Source organism: Rhipicephalus microplus, chromosome 2 (genome assembly GCF_043290135.1).
Source record: "Rhipicephalus microplus isolate Deutch F79 chromosome 2, USDA_Rmic, whole genome shotgun sequence".
In the NCBI taxonomy this organism is placed as follows: Eukaryota; Metazoa; Arthropoda; class Arachnida; order Ixodida; family Ixodidae; genus Rhipicephalus; species Rhipicephalus microplus.
This window is the reverse complement of record NC_134701.1, coordinates 227,202,708-227,220,850: the sequence shown is the minus strand read 5'-3', so window position 1 is coordinate 227,220,850 and position 18,143 is coordinate 227,202,708. Positions and strand designations below refer to the sequence as shown.

The following is an 18,143-nucleotide window of genomic DNA, read 5'->3' as shown; positions in this document are numbered from 1 at the left end:
TGTGCACAAAAATTGCAAATGTTTATTTTGGAAGGTACATTATTAAACGTGGCGTCACACAATATGGTATGTGGTACTAGGAAATGTACTGCCCTACACTTGATCCATTTTCTCTAGGAATTCTCGCATAAATTGGCAATATACACGACTAAGTTGTCTCTGTGTAGGGGCAACAATAGTATTTCGAATTACGCTGACAATCTCGGCAAATAACGGCAACGTTATTGAATACACAATCAAATAATAAACTATACATCATATACGCGTGTTCCTCCAAAAAATTATTTACCGCCAGATCACGTGACCCGAGCTACGAAGCAATTAACAGCCACTCGCTCGCGGTAGCAGCGGATGAAATAGATGAATAAGAAAATATTGGTCCTATGAATAACATTGGAACCACGGTTCCTATAAAAGTCTTTTCCAGCAGAGTATCTGAAAAGCATCTGCATTCCCGACGCACGGATCTCGAGTGCACGGCAGGCGGAAAAGCGGCGGCCATCATCGACTGTGCCTAAAGGCGGCCGAGACCTGGTTGGTGTACGCGTTGTAGGCCACCGTGGCCGGCAGCGGGCTGCTGTGGGCGTAGGACACCGTGGACCAGTTGCAGCACCGCAGGGAGCGGTTCTGCTGCTCCCGGTAGGTCTCCAGGCTGGCGGTGGGCACGTCCATGGCCCACTCCTGTGGTTCGGCCGAGCCGAACAGCAGGAACAGCAGGCCACCGATGGCGTAGACGGCGGCCGTGATGTAGAACACCGTCTTCCAGTTATCCACGTTGTTCTGCGGAAGAGCGAGTGGTTGTGATAGTGACTGGTGAGTTGTGATCGAGTAATAATGATCAATGTTGATAATTCATGCTAAGGAGAAGAACCAAGGAAAAGCACTATGGACACCTCGTTATGCCTTTTTGCGATAAAGAATAACTCCATACTGTCATTCTTGCTTTTTCGGGGGCATATCAGCACATCATCAACTTTAATCTTACAGAAGAGACACATACAATTGCTGACTCCTTACTGAAGATTTATTGAAATATACAAATTATGTGAACACATAAGATAAACATACACAACATGCACAGAGAGGCCAGCGAGAGACCGTGTCGGCGTCATTAACAATTCTATATCAGAAAAGAAGGGCAGTCCTGCGTTAGTACAACATGGATATCTTTCCATTGAAAAGAAGAAATCCTAATCAGTAGCATGTTCGTTTGAATCGATTTTTGTCGCGCCTGTGCAGTGACCCACAGTGTTAAAATTTGTTAATGACGTCGACATGGTCCCTCGCTGGCCTCCCTGCGCATGTTCCGCATGTTTATCTGATGTGTTCACATACTTTGCATCCTTCAATAAATCTTCAGTTGAGAGTCGGTGCTTGTTTATGTCTCTTCTCTCCGTCCCGTGAGTTTGTGCGCTTTTACCGCCCATAATGTATCACCAACCAGTCTAACTATTAGCCTTGCTTAATCTTAAGCACAATTATTTTGCTTTTGATGTTACTTTTCAACGGAAATAATTTTTTGGCTGAAAACTGCCGTAATAGCATTGTTATTTCTCTGTTTAAGCGGGATGTTTTGTCCAATGTGCCTTCCTTTTTGTCATTTTTCTTAGCCTGCATGCACTACCATCAATTATAATGCTATACCATTCAAGCCTTCGTTTATGAAAGTTCTACGATCATGACGTGGTGGAGGACTCCAAAAGAATAGACCCCCCCCCCAGGTTCTTCAGCTTGCATCTAAATATCAGGTCTGTTTTTCGCCTCCATTGAAATTCAGTCGCCCCTGACGGGATTAAATACCCTGACCTTCTGCACACGCACCATGACAAGTAGGCACCACGGAGAGTGAGCCATGGTCTTGAAAACTCCAAACGTGGGAAACGCAACAACAGCTGTTATGCGCTTCGGAGTCTTCGAGCTCTTCTCGAGAACTCCCAAGTGAATTTTCGATGTTCTGGCGCTTTTATTTTGAGCTAGGAGTGGCTAAGCGAATCTGTTCACTAAAGCGCGTGCACTCTGGCTTCGCGCACACACTAAACCAAATCTGACCCTTAAGGGTGTAAATGAGCTTGTCGCCAGACGAACACCCTTTGCTCCCTATTGGGTGTTCAAAAAAGGGTGCAGAGCTCAGCACCCTTAAGAAAAGGGTGCAGAGCAAAAATTTTGAAGGGTGTAATGAGTGCACCCTTTAAACAAAGGTGCTGTGATGTCATAACACCCTTTCAAATGGGTGCTGGAAGGGTGCTCCACATCGACGTACCAGTGGGCCAAATCTAGGATTGATGCTGGAGATGGCTAAAGATGCAGATTGCTGTATACTCTGTAGACCATGCTGAGTGACAGCCCACATACGGTTTGCTAGTACTTGAACACATGTACTAAGTCGTCCATTCCACCCTGATTACGTGCACCATGCACGCAGCCGGCCCTCCACAGAGTGCCTTCCGCAGGCGCTTATGAAACTAGCACTGAAACACAGTGACAGCTCTAGGTGGGGCTTTTGCATCATCGTCTTTTAAAACACAGTGTCTCTGCAGTGAAGCTACTGGTAAGTTGGCTCCAGTGTTTTGCTTACTCTATGTGTAGGCAAATAGAGAATCCGCCACTCCGGCACTGCTATCGAGAAGTGCTGCAATTGTGCCTTACCCTGTCCAGGTGCTGTTCCTCGGGTTTTCATATTTGGCTGCTCTGGATAGAACAACCTGCACTTCTGAAGAACAGTGTCGAATTTTAGATAAGCTTGTACTGTTGCAAGAGCAAAGTTAGCTTCACCACAAAGGAAGTGTGATTTGGCGAAGCTGCCGTTCTCCAGCAGTCAACAAAGTGGCGGCCCTCTTACAGCTGTCTGTACGTTTGTGTACTAGTTACCAAAGTGCCCTCGAGAAGCGCTCGGCAGAGTGCCGGATGCATGGTGCAATGTTCAAGGTGGAAGTAGACAATATGTAAATATATACCTTAAAGCAAGCTATATTGAATAAATATGTGTGTTTCAATAATCATGAAATTGATCCCAGAGTGCGTATATGGCCTGTGCTACCATTTTTGGTCCAGAATGAATGTAATCTATTCAAGGCCCTTTGCTGCACACATGCATGCACAATTTATGGATGCTTGGTCACCATACAGACATGCATGCCTGCAAATTCACAAGTTTGGAATACTGGTGATTATTTCAAATGCCATATACTCACTTTGAAAGACACACAGGTAATATGCACTAAACACAGAACCTTACCACATTGCGCTCTTTTAAATTATGTGTAGCAGACATGAGCTTTTATGCATGTGAGAATGCAAGATATTAGGCCCCAACAAAAATTTATGACAAATAAATTAACATGATGCAAATAGTCACTATTTTATTGTACATAGCATACAACCGAAAAAGATTGACAATAGTAAACATGAGCTATGACCTTCTGCATCGATTGTAATGGTGAGATCTTTGTGAGTGAGGATCAATCTTCTGTTTTTCACATCTTTTTTCTTACGAGTAGACATCTTTTTTGTGACGAGACTTCTTTTTTAACTTTTAACATTCTGACTTCCCTCCTTGCATAGTAGGTAACAAATAAATTATTTAGAACAACAAAATATAAGTTAGAGGCACCAGCAGTCCAAAGGCGCTTATTGAGGGTGTGGCCAGTGCTCTCAAAATTGAAAAAGAAAATAGATAGGAAAGTAGAAGTGTGGTAAAACATGTGGGCTTATATAACATGCTTTGGTCATCATGCTAAAAGCCTTGACTACAAACTTGCTCAAGGCTTATTTACAGCTCTCCCTTTATATGTGTGTGTGTGTTTCTAAACTTGTGTGTTACAAAATCACAAATATGGGCAAAGTAATGCAAGTGGTGTTGGATTAATATAATGTGATCATTCAAACACTTGCACAATCCATCTTCAGCTGCCCAGGCGACTTTGGTTCCTTTTACAAAAGTGTGGTCAGGGCGCTCCTTCTCTAGAGCACATCCGCACCTGGAAGCCTAAAATAGAGACAGAAGTAATCACTATGAGTTTCACAAGACAGACTGTCCAAGATACAATATGCTTTGTCATGCTGGAGTGTTCTTAGTTCTATGTGAGTAGAAGTCAGCATCAAAATTCGCTTTGTTTTCAACGGAAAACATGCTTGTTGCAGGTCCCCCAGGCAAAAAGCTGTGTAAACAACTTGACAGTACCTGGGGGCCTACAGAGGGTAGCACGTACAACAGATTTCACATACAAAAACGAACAGCATAGTAGAAAGGAAATATATACACAAGAAACATCTGAGCAATGATTCAGAATGATGTACACATGAAACATGAGTTAGGTTTGAGGAAAAAGCTATTCATCAAGTAATTGTGCACATCCGATTTGAACAAACCGAATAAGGCACTGAAGTTAATTAGGGTTTTAAAGAATTGTAAAGTGCCAATAAGCAATATTCTAGTCTAGCTCTACAATAGTGTGTCATGTCTGTAGTACTAGTATTTGCCTGTTAGGTATGCTGTAGTCATGAACATATTCAGTTTTCCTAATACCTAAAACTTAGTATGTTGCAGTCCAGCTGTTCATGTTCAATAAATAATTGTTTATGGTAGCATTTAGCTTACAAAATTGATGCTAAAAATTTGGCAGACCCCACATACTTTGGGAATCGATGTTATGCGAAACATGCATAACATGTATTTTAATCTTTTTATTGAGCGATGTTATGAAGTGGAGCTCAATATAAGTACAAATTCTCGCACACACATACGTTAAACAGTTGCATATGTTTCATTTGTTATGGGGAGATGTCACACCTTTGACAACATTACCAGTTATTTGCCGTTTCGTAACGATGCCAACATAAACATGGATATTAGCCACACTAGAAGTGGTAGGCTGGTACGAAGCACTGGTGTTTGCGCTGGCACTCAACACTGCCCTCAACACTGCTACACAATTACTTCACAGGATGGTGCCCGACTACAATTGACTTTGATTCGACCTCACGGCTGCATCATAGGAGTGCACATGTAATAGTTATAAAATTTGATAGCCAGTACTGCAACGACAGTTGATGTTACACAAACATTTGAGACTATTTAGAAAGTATAACCGAGGCCCGGCATGGGTCTGTGGTAGAATACTTAATTACCAAGCAGAATACTAGGTTTCGATTCCTGCTAGGACACTTGACTTTATTCTTTGCATTCATTTGGTCAATGCTGCCTATGTCAGCTTTTTAACATGATAGCGTTGAAGAGCTCGTGTCGCAGAAAACCCGCCGCCGGCGTCTGCCCCGTTGGTTGTGAGCGAAAAATCGTCTGTGCATCTGTGACCAAAAAATCAAGTTACCTAGTTTTCAGAAACTCAAAATTCCTACTTATGACCTAATGGAGACGTGCTAATTGCTGCAAAACAAAACCCCCAAGTCGTACTGCTAGACACTCATCACAGGGCTTAACACACGGAAGCCTATTGACATCGGCCAAAAATTAACGTTAGATGTACAGCGCTATTCCTTGTCCCCATTTCATGAACTACACAATGCCATGATAATTGTACCCTGGTATTTTTGGTGGGCTATATCGCACAAAAAATGCAAGGATTATGTCAAAAGAATGGCATCAAATTTTACCGACATATCATCGAAATAGAGACACAGGCTACTAGTCTTATTTATAATGCTAAGAGCATTTAGGGTAAAGGCATTGAAGATAGCTGGTGGCCTTTTTCACTATCTAGGTATCAATTTTTCACTATCTAGGTATCCAAATTCTGATGTCAGTCATAGTTTACTGACATTGCAAGCTCAAGAAAAGTGTGGCTCTGAAGGCATCAACACAGCGTTTCGCCAGATCTTCTAAGAAGGCAGTCTTTATAATTGCTAATGTTTCCAATTTTTTTGCTATAAATTTCGTGCCTTGCATCCAAATGAACCTCCATCCTACTTTTTTTTTGCATTCGTGCTCTCACTAACTGCTTACCTTGTCTTGTCAAGTGTTCGTTGACATAAATAGGACTACTTGATCTAAAAGGAAAGGCTACTGTAGACAGACGTAAGTTTTTTGTCTTATCCAGAACATTTCATTTGTAACATCGTTCATAATGCACTATTTTTTTTTCAAACTAGGCTTGTTCGTTCCTACTCTGTCTGCAGTGTCAATATCATCACGAGTAATGGTTTTTCCATCAACGCCCGAAAATTTCAGACCGCCTCAAAAGAAAACCCTCATCTGAGACGCCTTTGATGTCGGATAGTTCAACGTTGAATACAGTGTAAATTCTTCGATTTTCATCTGAAGTTGCTTATTTTCACCTGGAAGTTTTTTGTGCCTGTTTCAAGGTGGGACAGGCTCTTCATGCAAAGCCTTTATTTCTAAAGAGAGCGCGTTGACACTGTCACCACCTTCGTTCCACACTTCTTGAAGGACTAAAGTTCAGTATGAATTTTGTGCTTGAAATCCTCTGTTTACCATGACAAACAATTCACAGGAAACATTAGTACTCTTGCTTGGCAGGAGTGCATGCAGTAATACTAACACAATTAAAGCAAGAAATAAGTGTCTCACCTGTGCAAAAATGATTTTGGCAAGCACTGTGAAGACCACAGACACTGCTGCCAAACTGAGGAGAATATGGAGAGCACTTCATATAAGTAGGCAGCGTCCAGTAGCTTGGTGAGGCACAGCGCATAAGCAGGGTGAACAGAGCTGATGCTTGAAACAATGGTTCAGAGTTCGCTGGTGCTTGGGCTCCTTGACCTTGTTAGGAAATTTCCTTGAGCAGCCTCACTCAAATGAAATGACAGACCGTGCCAAAGAATTTCTGCACCAGTGCAAAAAAATTATTTTAGGGAGGTTTGTCTAGACTGCATGCGCTGCTTGCCAAATTGCAGTGAATGGCTAGAAACGCATGGCCAACATATATTTAGTGGCACGCAACTGAGAAATACAAAAAGGGCATGCTGCAGTATAAATACAACGAAAAACATGCTGCTGCAGAGCTTTTCATGTCGATGTCATACATGTGAATTTTCATTCACCTTTATAGCTCACTCATGCACATAGATGAAGTTAGAACTCTTAGATAAAGACACCCCCTTTTAGCTTTATTGACTGCGCGTAATTAAGAGATAAGCATGCGTGAGTAATGCTGTTGCCTGCAATCAATAAATTCTGTTTTTGAAGCTGACCAAATATATGCACGAGTGCATCCGTAGAGGCATATTTGCATTTCTGTAGTTATGATACCCATGTGATGTGTTTCTTAAGTAAATGCCATGCAATATGCAGCATATGAATATTTTATTTCGTAAAATTGGAATACCACTACATATACATGTCAGTATGCGCATATGCATCCACTGCAGATAAAGCATAAAATTAAAGCAATACTGACACATGAATTTTTTACCAAGGTAGTGGAGGGCTCCAGAAATTTCGACCACCTGGGGTTCTTTAACGTGCACATAAATCTAAGAACACAGGCCTACAGCATTTTCGCCTTTATCGAAAAAGCAGCCAGCAAGGCCGAAATATCATCCTGCGACCTTCGGGTTAGAAACAGAGTACCTTAGCGACTAGACCACTGCGACAGGACTTCAATCTCCCTGTTCCCTTGTGTAGGGTGATAAACCGTCTTTGCTGGTCTGGCTAACCTCCCTGCCTTTCCTTCTCTACCATTTATTCTCATGAGTTCAACGAATGAAGCTTCCTTCAAATGGCTAACATTCGGACGTTTATAATTTGCCTGAAATTGAGTTCACTAAATGAATATTGTGTGCTGCTTCATAGTGATCATTGATCTAAATTGTTCTGGTTGGCTAAAAAGACACTACTCCTCACTTCTAATCAAACAGCACAAGCTGTGTAATGACCATAGGAGAGGAAAAGTGGAAACGCTAAGACAAAACATCAATCTTGAACCCCATGCCATCACAATGAAGCAGGCAAGCTTCTGCATTATTGACCGGCAACCAGGATCTCAGACACTGCAGATAGCTACATAACGTAATGGTTTCCCAACATGACATAAAGGCAGCAGAATCACATATTGCCTAACCTGCTTCATTATGATAACGATGAGGCCATAACGTTATTGGCCTCTGTATGCTAATAACAATTTACCTTGCATATCATGTGACATTAACATTCAATATGACGTCATGAATCTAGCATCCTACCATGTGGTCTAAGTACCAACAATGCGGTTTTAGTGACGTCGGTGCAAAGCAATAAACAACAATCACTTGGTGAACATTATTTTTGATATTATTCAATTGGTCTGATGCGTACATCTTCAAAAAACGGGAGTTTAGATTTGTTCATTCATAGATAATTACAATGTCTAAGTTTGCATGTCAGCAGCAACATATGCACGCCTTTGACACGCATACTGTGATGTATAACCTTATTGTGTTTTGAGCAATAAATTAGGCATTCATACACTGCACATATCACAGGTCACTTGCAAATCTGCAGCGAGGTCATAAAGAATTTATGATATCAGATAAAGCGTTACACTTGTATTCGAAAGTGTCATTGGAAGTTTTGGTAGAACTTAGTTTTAGAATGTTTGTAGACGTATAGGTATTCGGCAAAGTTTTAACACCAAAGCGGGCTGCAGCGCCCACAAGTCTTTTACAAACCAGAAGAATGCAATGATATGTGAACAGGGGGGAACAAGCAGTACCACCAAAATTGCACTCGAACGAGTGAACTACTGCTCAACCTAGCGCTTGCACAGCTAAGGTACGGCTATTCGGCCACTCATAGAGAAAATGTATTGACCCAGGCGTAATTGCACGCTTTGAGAACCGCACCTACAGCACGCTGTGTCAAGTTTACGCACACTTAATTAAGCTGAATATCATGGTAATTCAATATTATACGTGCCCGGTGGATGCAAACACATTTGGTCACACAGGAAAACACATCTACCTCATAGTAGTCACACACATTTAATGATCATGTAGCTGTTGAAAAGAGGACGCGTAACATATAAAACTTTCTTCATATACTTCTCTGGCACAGAAAACGAACAAGGCCGCGTAAATACCAACGCGGACACCACGTTATTCTTCTCCATTCTTCTAAATTAAATACGCAAAAATCTAATTCAACGCGAATCACCGGAATACTCCAACGCACGCGACACGCAGACGACGCTTACGGCTTCCATGCGCAGTCCCCGAACGGCGTCCGACGGCATTGCAAAAATATAGTGATTCATAACGTGAAGAGCATCGCCCGCCGACTCACAGCATCACAGCGCACATTGCTTTAACCTCCTTCCCCACAAAAAAAATTCATCCGCGCGTAACGTCCCTGAACTTAGACTTGAGCCTAATGAAATCAGACACGCCAGCAGGCTCGCTACGTTAATAAAAACTCACTTATCGTCTACACGATAGGAACACCTTAGTTCACAATGTTATTATACTATAGCGCTTTCGGTGTTAACCGCGGGAGGAGCCGAGGACGCGAGCGGAAAGACATCAGCCTGGATCGGGCACGCCGCGGCCTGGCCGGAGAAGCAAAAAACAAAGCGTCGACAGCAGAAACATCCACCTACCTTTTTAGTTTGGCGAGCGCTCGACGGTACAAAGCAGCCGGTCCTCTTTTGAGTATAGTGCATCTTCGTAACAAGCAGCACCGACAGAACACGAAAGACAGCGCAAGCACACTTTGAACAACATAAAAAATCGACTTTAAACGCTCGGCACACGACCGTTGCGGCCTTCAGGAAGATACCGCCATTTCTGTCCTGCTGATGCCACCGATCCGCATTTGCGCACATAATCTTTTATATAATAAGTAAATAGATTATTTCTGTTTAAATTTTAAGTAAAAGATAGTGAAAATAGAAGATACGCTAGTGTGTATTGCTTAGAATATTTTTCACTTTCGAAAATGACAAAATCACATAACGCGTATTTGCGCGAAATTTGAAATGTGAAAGAGCGCGCGAAATTTGAAACGTTTGCTTGCTTGTGTATTTCTTATACCGATACCTTGTTAACATCTGTACATTGGTTCAGTGGTTAAGCTGGCTGTTAAAGACAGTGTTAAAGCGGTTGTATATTAGTACAAAGTACAGGCAGCAAGCAAAATTTGTCACAACAAAATAAGCGTATTAGTTGGCAAACAATATTTTAGCTGTCTTTAGTGAATTTTCTTTAGGAAAATGTTTTAGTCAAGGCTCATTTTAACTTGCTTTCAAGAATATTTCTATGAACAAAATCAAGAAAACGTTTCTTTAATGTTAAAATATTAGAACGTCAAAGTCCATAGCCCGCCATAAAAATTGGTAACACGTCTCAACTGATACATTGTAAGGTTAATTATATTTGTACAACACAAAAAGTATTTTATCTACCATGGTGTTGTTGGTTTGTATTTCTTTGCTTTAACAAATGTATGATATATATATACTGTCATGAACGAAGCTTTGTTTTCAACGTTAGGCGCAAACGAGGCCGAGAGCTCTATATGTGTAAGTCACAATCCTGTTGTAGCTTTACAAGCTGCGTACTCCGCCATTGGCTAGTGAGCTTGTAGCGCATGACTTGGTCAGCGCCGGCCGTGAAGCGACGAGAAAAAGGCAGCAAGAATGCAAGAACCAGTGCCGAACATACGTTCAGCCGGGCACTATCGCTATTCAGATATCCGTTACTGCGGTGGGGCTATTAATGACACCATGGTGTCTAACCAGTAGACATCTAAAAGCTGTTGGTTATGCTCTATGACCACGTTACTCACAAAGCTTTGTCGGTGACTGTGCACCCTAATGGGTGCTCATCAGCACCCATTAGTTGTTGCACCCTTTTTGCACCCTAGTTTCCACCCTTTTGATGTGTTCACCCTTTAGGTTCCGCTTGTAGGGTGCTGAGACGCGAATAGGGTGCTCAAAGGGTGTGCTTAGGGTGTCGGCACCCTTTTCGACACCCTTAAGGGTCAGAATCGGTTTACTGTGCAGAGAATACACGCGGACAATTAACACCACGGCGAAAGACTGTCAAGTCTTCGCAAGACGCTTAAGACATAAATGACGCTTGGCCAAACATTCATGAAGCTTTTAGCGCTGTGTACGAGTACAAAAAGAGGATGTGAGGTGCTGTAGGCGTTTGTCTTTCATGCCTCTCTTTTGCTTCCATTATTGTGGGCTAAAAGCATTTTCTGAAAGGAGATGAATCGAGGAGCCATGGAAGCCATTAGAGAATGTCTTTGTCACAGTACTTTCATCAACCCTGACAACTCTCCAGCGACAGGGTGTAATATATCAAGTGTGTTCCGTTTATTTTTCTCGTGATTTTGCATTGCATGGGTGCTTCGGCGGCGTTATCACAAGTAAGAATGGTCGATGGTTAGCGGTGGTTCGAATTAAATGATTATAATCCAGATATAACAGTTCTCTCGCATTACGCTGATACATGGGCGTATTTTCTTGTTTTGTTTTAATTTTGGTCTAGCGTACATTGCCGAGCATGTCGCTATGTGAATCATGGTGTGACTATCATTTCCAAAAATAGCCACTCATTACTTTACTTTTCCAATGTGACTATGCTGTACTATACGGGTGGCTAAATATAGTCACCCGTATAGAACATCGTAGTCACATTTTACGAACCCAATTTGTTTTTGACAGAGGGAGATGCTTCAAGTAACTGATATCACACCCTTTAAACAGTATACTTCATCAATTAGAGTTAATCTTTGTCACACTTGAAAATATTTGATGAAAGCTTTAGTAAACACTATGTTGGTAAAAAGAAGTGTCCCTGCCATGATCACATTATGCTTTTCGTACTGCTAATTTCTTCTTAATCATTCTCGGTGGTGATCAGCTAACGCGGTATAGGCAAGAAAAGGAATAATGTATAAAACAATGAGAACTTGCGCATACTTACATGGGTTTCGGTCAGGTAACCGACGACTTGAGGGGCTATTATTCCTGTCGTGTTTCCTATGCAGTTCGTGATCCCGAATAGAGTACCTATAGACGAAACAAGAAGGAAATGGGTTTCATTTACCGCCTTATAGGTTTTAGAAGTATTTCAGCCCAGTAAAGATAACGCAACCAAATATATCTTCGCATAAATTCCTGCTGAAGTTGTTTTATTCACCGGGCAAAAACCTACAACAGGTGGGGGACATTTTTCTTATTCGCAGATGGATGTTATCATTATGCCGAATGCATTGTTGCCGAATGCATCTTCGGTTTCTGACCGCAATCAGTATTGTCCTCGATGCTATTCATCTCGGCTAATAGACGCCTATTCGGTAAGCTGAACTGTGTAACTCTATTAAATAAAATTGCGAGGTGGGCTTGTTGGTACACGATATTTGGATAACAATGCTAGCGCAGAAAAAGAGCACAAAAAAGAGAGAAAAAAAAAACCCCCCGTGGCGCTGCGCCTCTTTGTTGCCTTCCTGTGTCCCGTTTCCTTGTGCTACTATTATCCAAATCTGTGTAACTAATATATATTAGCTAGTCAATACAAATAGTGAGGCAAACCGAGCTCCCCGTCATCTATTATTGATCCCTTCACATCATTCGTTAAACATTTCTACCGAGACACAGCCGTGAAACTTAGCCTCAGCAACAAATTACTGGATAGCTCTAACTTGGCCTTGAAAATTTCATCCTGACTAGCGCCCACGCCAATTGGAAAACGTGTGCAGATTTCGGTTTGAAACCGTGGACATCAGGCACTGGTTTCAAACGCAATACGTAAATGGCACTGCGTAGACGCCTTTACCTGCAAAAGCAGGGGCCATGTCGACATGGGTGCAGTTGAAGCCGGAGTTTGCGAACGAGATTAGGGATATGGCCATCCAGAACCAGAGGACGGCCAGCATCCGCTCGCAGGGCGCCATGGTCACCGCTATCAGGCACAGAGCCGGTCCGAACGCCGCTGCAAGCATGCCGATGCCATCAGATGGTTGTGGGAAGTTTTTTAAAGTTTCTAAATGGCACAGCAAGCTATGGGTACCACCGCAGCGCTGAACTCCGCTCTTATTTCAACTAACCCTATTTCCTTTAACATAAACATGTTTCTTCGTTTTCATCGAATGTGGCAGCCATGGCTTATCATCGAGGCCCCCGCTTGGTTCGCCATAACAACTCAGCTAGCTACGTTGCAGGTATTAGGTTATCCAAGCATGTGTGCGAAGAAAAATGTTGGCTGTAAAGATTCTGAAGATGCTACTGTTCATGGCCAGCAAATAGCAGCATTAGTTTAAACGTTAGCAAAGGTCAATGTGTGTTCCATACGCTGACGTCGTGAACCCATTTTTATGATGATAAGTTCGCCACTCATTATAATACTGATCATTATTTATGCACAGCGTTTGTCGATAAAAGCCAAACTTAATTGAAACTGTACCTATTATGTTTTGTCAATGTTACGAAGAACGGTTGAGCAGTTCTGAAGATAACTTTGTAAAAATTGCGACAAGAATCAGTGCTTATGAAAAAAAAAAACATGAATACCATCGCTTTTGAAGCTGCTTCATAATCGCTTGCTGTTTGTTCATCTGCTAATAGTGGTTGTCACAATGCTTCGATGTACCTCTACGTTTCTGCTTAGACCGTAAGCCATATTAAAAAAAAAAAAAACCCGGAGAGCAACAAGAGTCCGTTTCAGAGCTGGTTTGGTATGTTTACTTCCCTTACACGAAACTTACAACTTGCCTGGGACACGTCTTGGCAAGTTGCGGTTCATTCCGGACGGGGCGAAATCGTTATATTCAGCGCTACCGCCTCATACAAACCGCGCGTATATTAGGCGCAAGCTGACATCCTGATGGGGCGAGAGTTATTTTTGCAGCAAGCGTTAATGAGGTGACAAGACATTCCCGATATGGCGAAACGCGTATAGTTTTTTCTGCAAAACACACATGCGCGTTCTATATGCACTATTGTCGTAAATAACTGAAAGTTGAAACAATACCGACGTAGCTATGAAGCTACAGTCATGAATGAGTTTTTTGAGAACGTTTGTTTCGCCATACAAGTTTTGAACTTGCGGTCATGTTTTATATTCCTGAAATTTCTTTTGAAGGCAATTTTACTTTTAAGAAGAAGTACTAACGTTCTAGAATTTTCCTGATATGTTTTCAAGGCTTTCAATCTTTCAATATAGTTTAAGACAGTTTTTTTTCAGCTTCAATATATCATCTTTTGACAAGCTTGTAATCATATCACTTCCACTATTTTTTATACATAGTTATATCCTTGTCACATTTTGGCGCTGTTCAGAAAGAGGATTGTGTTTTCATTTCAATGATGATAATAACGAGTTCACAAAATCAACGATTTAAGCACAGAAGCACACAGCTCCAGAGCCATATAACAAACTTATATATAGTTTTTTTTTTAGTTTAGTACGTCAAAACATGGTTGAAGTAATATCCCCGTCTTCCGAATTTTGTAACACAGCTTGTTCACGACAAATTATGACGTCGCTCTCGCCAAACAGCCACCGAGTACAAGTTACCGGCAACTGCGCAGCGTCATGTGCAAAACCCCGATGGCAGCTCGCTGCAAGAGTACTTCGTAATGATAATATAAAGCGTTCAACGTCCCAAAACGACGATATCATAGACGCTGTAGAGGAGGGCTTCGTAAATTTCGACTATCTGGTGTTACTTAACGTGCATGTGACGCTACACAGTATACCATTCCGCCTCCATCAAAATGCGGCTGCCTCTGCTGGAATCGAACCCGGGACCTTCGATTCAGCAGCCGAGAACCAGAACCTCTGCACCACGGTAGCCTACTAGACTACTTCGCCAACGAAATTATTAATGCTCTAAAACTCGGACAAATAGTCCGGGACAAATATAGGTGACGAGTTCGGTTGGGCTCGGTCACAATTTACATTAGAAAAAGGGGGCACATGCTGTAGCTTATAGCATAATATATTATTCTGGTTGGAATATGCGGTGGCCGTGCTTCGCACTGAGTTTAATATCAGCACGAACGGTGACGAGAGGAATTTTGAGACCTCGATAGTTTTTCATGGATCTGAGCTCCGAAAGTTTCTGCGCGATCGCTTCGTATCGAGAATCACGAGGTCACAGTAGTTCTCAACTAGCCATTAGAAAGAGGTACTGAAAGGTTACTCACAAACGGAGTCGCATATTTTTCGCACGGTAGTGACCGTCACGATATTTCGCTGCCGGACGAGGTCCGAGGTCCATCCGATGATGAGCGAGAGCACGGACAACGCCAGGTACGGAGCCCCGTTCAGAATTCCGTTCTGCAAAAGAACATTGTTTACACGCAGTGGCTCAGAGAACAGCCACCAACCATTGTTCTTGGTGTGGGTATAAAATCATTGATGATTAATTGATGTGTGGGGTTTAACGTCCCAAAACCACCATATGATTATGAGAGACGCTGTAGTGGAGGACTACGGAAATTTTGACCTTCTGGGGTTCTTAAACGTGCACCCAAATCTGAGCACACGGGCCTACAACATTTCCGCCTCTATCGGAAATGCAGCCGCCACAGCCGGGTGGGTATAAATTCAAGCAAGCTGGTTTCGTAATCAATGTGAAAGGTGGTACACGTGTGCACGAACCTTTAAACTTTGCAACACAAACCGACAAGTTACTGGTGTTGATTTTTATATAATTGAAGGACTCACTTTGTGAAGCACAATAATTCTTTATTTTGAACATATAAGAAACGAAAGCTCCTTTTCCAGTCGACAAATGGGGTACGCCGCCCGGTATATAGCGCTCGAATGAGGGGTTTTAGTATAGTCACTTCATTTTACTGAGTGACATGCCCATATACGTAAAATAGTGTTCCTAACAAGAGAACGATGGAGTGAGAAGACTACTTCGAATGATTATCCTTCAATTACTTTGAATGATTATCCTTCAAGACTTCTTCAAATCATGATCCTTATACGTATTCTTCTAAACAAGTTTCCACCAGTTTTTTGGGCAGGCTTTGCATAAGGTTTTGTTCGCACGAATTATTCACTCGGTCTTACAATGTGTGCATTTCTTTCTAACGATGTGCTGTACTGTAATGTTATAGTGGCTATAAGTGGTATCACACCTTTTTCCTCCAGAGACGTATACAGCACACGAAGCAGCTGCTTCAAATGTACTCATCGTGTGCTGTTTTTGCTATCACTGTCGTTGTAGCTAGCTGAGCTATCTTTAAATTTTTGAAATTTCTCTTTTGGCCGGACGTCTAATTCTCTGCGGCAAACAAGCATTCCTCAATTTCAGCGTAAAAATAGACCTTATTTTATGTATTATCTTTTTACAATACACAACTTCGGTCATAATGCTTATTTGGTACTTCAAAAATGTAAATAAATTCTATATGGAATATTTGGAGGTCTTTTTGCCTAAATATTTGTATTCATGTGTGTTTTATTCTGAAAATTTGTAACAACCACAGAGAAAGAAAATTGGTGTTATCCTAACGTGGGTCGACGAAGCTATAGAATGTACCATAATAGACGTGTGCTAGTCAAGCCTAATAAGGGTGCAGCCCAGATAACTGCCAGTATCTAGGTACTTGAACAGTTACCAAACTAATCTCGGGTGATGTGAAATTCACAACCTCACCAAGTGAAACAATCTGGACATATAAACATTAAAGATATCAGGGGTATGTCTCTTGAGCAGTTCCTCTTTTGTGTTGCAGTTTAAATAAGTGTTCGTAATAAGCAGAACAACTACAAATGGTAAAAAAACGGCTCCTTGACAAACCCTCTCCACGCGTTACGTGTAAAGTTCGATTACTCAAGGCCCGTGTTTCCGTTACACGCAAGGTATAACAATCACAACGAGGGTAATACCATAGATATCATAGTGACAATGTTGCGTGGGAATATTATAAATGCTGCCTTGAAATAAAACGAGTTCAAATGGTAATTGGCACACCTCGTTGACATCCCTAAAAGAATGCCTCGAAAGTTTGTGATTATCCAGTTTATCTTTCTCAAACTGCTATCCACGCTTGCTGAGTGTCTTAACATGATATAACGAGAGTCAACTTGATAAGCTTAGACACTGTGAGGCACCCTCGTATCAAGTACCTGCGTAAGTCCAAAGCCGAGGATGTTCTTGAGGTAGTTGGGAAGCTCGGTCATGAGCGTGTAGGCGCCGTAGGTGTGCGCCCACTGAGTGGCCGCCAGTGACCAGACAGCTGGAGACGTCAGAATAGCCTTCCAGGGAATCGGGATGAGCTGCACGCACCATCAGTAGCGACGCTGAATTCAGCACGCATCTATATTTTTCAGGAGCATCTTGAGTGTGCCGGGAAATACTTAAAAATAGCCGGATGGGAGGAAGAAAACTGAAAGGTATAGGAGGCAGGGAGGTTAACTATAAAAGTGTCCGGTCGGCTACCCTTCACTGTATGATTCGGGATGGGTAATAGAAAGATTGAATAAAGAAGAGGCAAGGGAACAAAGCTGGGAAAACAAAACCAATACGAGACCTGGTGGCTTGAGTACGCATGCGCAGAGAGCGGTATTGGACTGCGTTGTAAGTTCTCTGCTCTAGTACGCGAATAACCTGCGCTGATGTACAGCTAACGAAGCCACTTAGTGAAATGTTGCCAATGGGTGGCAACATTAATCGATAAAATCAGCCAGCGTTGACAGTCAGCTGTTCTCTTCTAATAGCAAGGGCATTTTTTTTTCGAAACAATGCAACGAATGTACAAGCTAGTAGGCGCAGTTTGTGTCGTAACTTCATTTGGAAATCATACAAACTATCCGGACAAGGCTGTGGGATGTATGCTTACGCCTGCTGATCCCTGCATGATGACGCTACCACCGGTGATGAACATCAATTCGCCATGGCTGATCTTCGGATGTTCCACAGGCCTGTTGTGGATCATCATGAACCACAGGATGCACCAGGCGCAGCCAGTAAAGCCTGCGCACGTAACCACACACAAATTCACACTATACGTTATAATTATTAGTTCAGACAAGGTTTTAGCAAACCTAATGCCAGACATTGTTTCTGAAGGCATTCCTCCAACGGCGATGATCTCTCACAAAAAAAAAATCTTTTTGATTTCCCTCCTCAAAGCTCTTAAATCAAGTTAGAGCTCGTGCGAGCGTCTTCCGTTTGCAATAGTTGATTGCCTGCCTCGCATGAACTTAGTTGACTTGCTGATCGG

The 18,143-nt window shown here is 42.2% G+C and overlaps 1 protein-coding gene across 1 annotated transcript in view; it reads right to left on the bottom strand.

The window, feature by feature from the left end:
• LOC119169534 (uncharacterized) overlaps positions 1-18,143 on the bottom strand; it is a 98,303-nt gene continuing 80,160 nt past the window's right edge. The window contains exons 16-21 of the mRNA XM_075885828.1: positions 17,760-17,893; positions 17,047-17,196; positions 15,108-15,240; positions 12,736-12,891; positions 11,884-11,969; positions 1-780 (exon numbers count right to left, since the gene is read on the bottom strand). Of these exons, the coding sequence (XP_075741943.1) occupies positions 502-780; positions 11,884-11,969; positions 12,736-12,891; positions 15,108-15,240; positions 17,047-17,196; positions 17,760-17,893 (938 nt within the window). The 3' untranslated portion in view covers positions 1-501. The remainder of the gene's footprint in view (positions 781-11,883; positions 11,970-12,735; positions 12,892-15,107; positions 15,241-17,046; positions 17,197-17,759; positions 17,894-18,143) is intronic.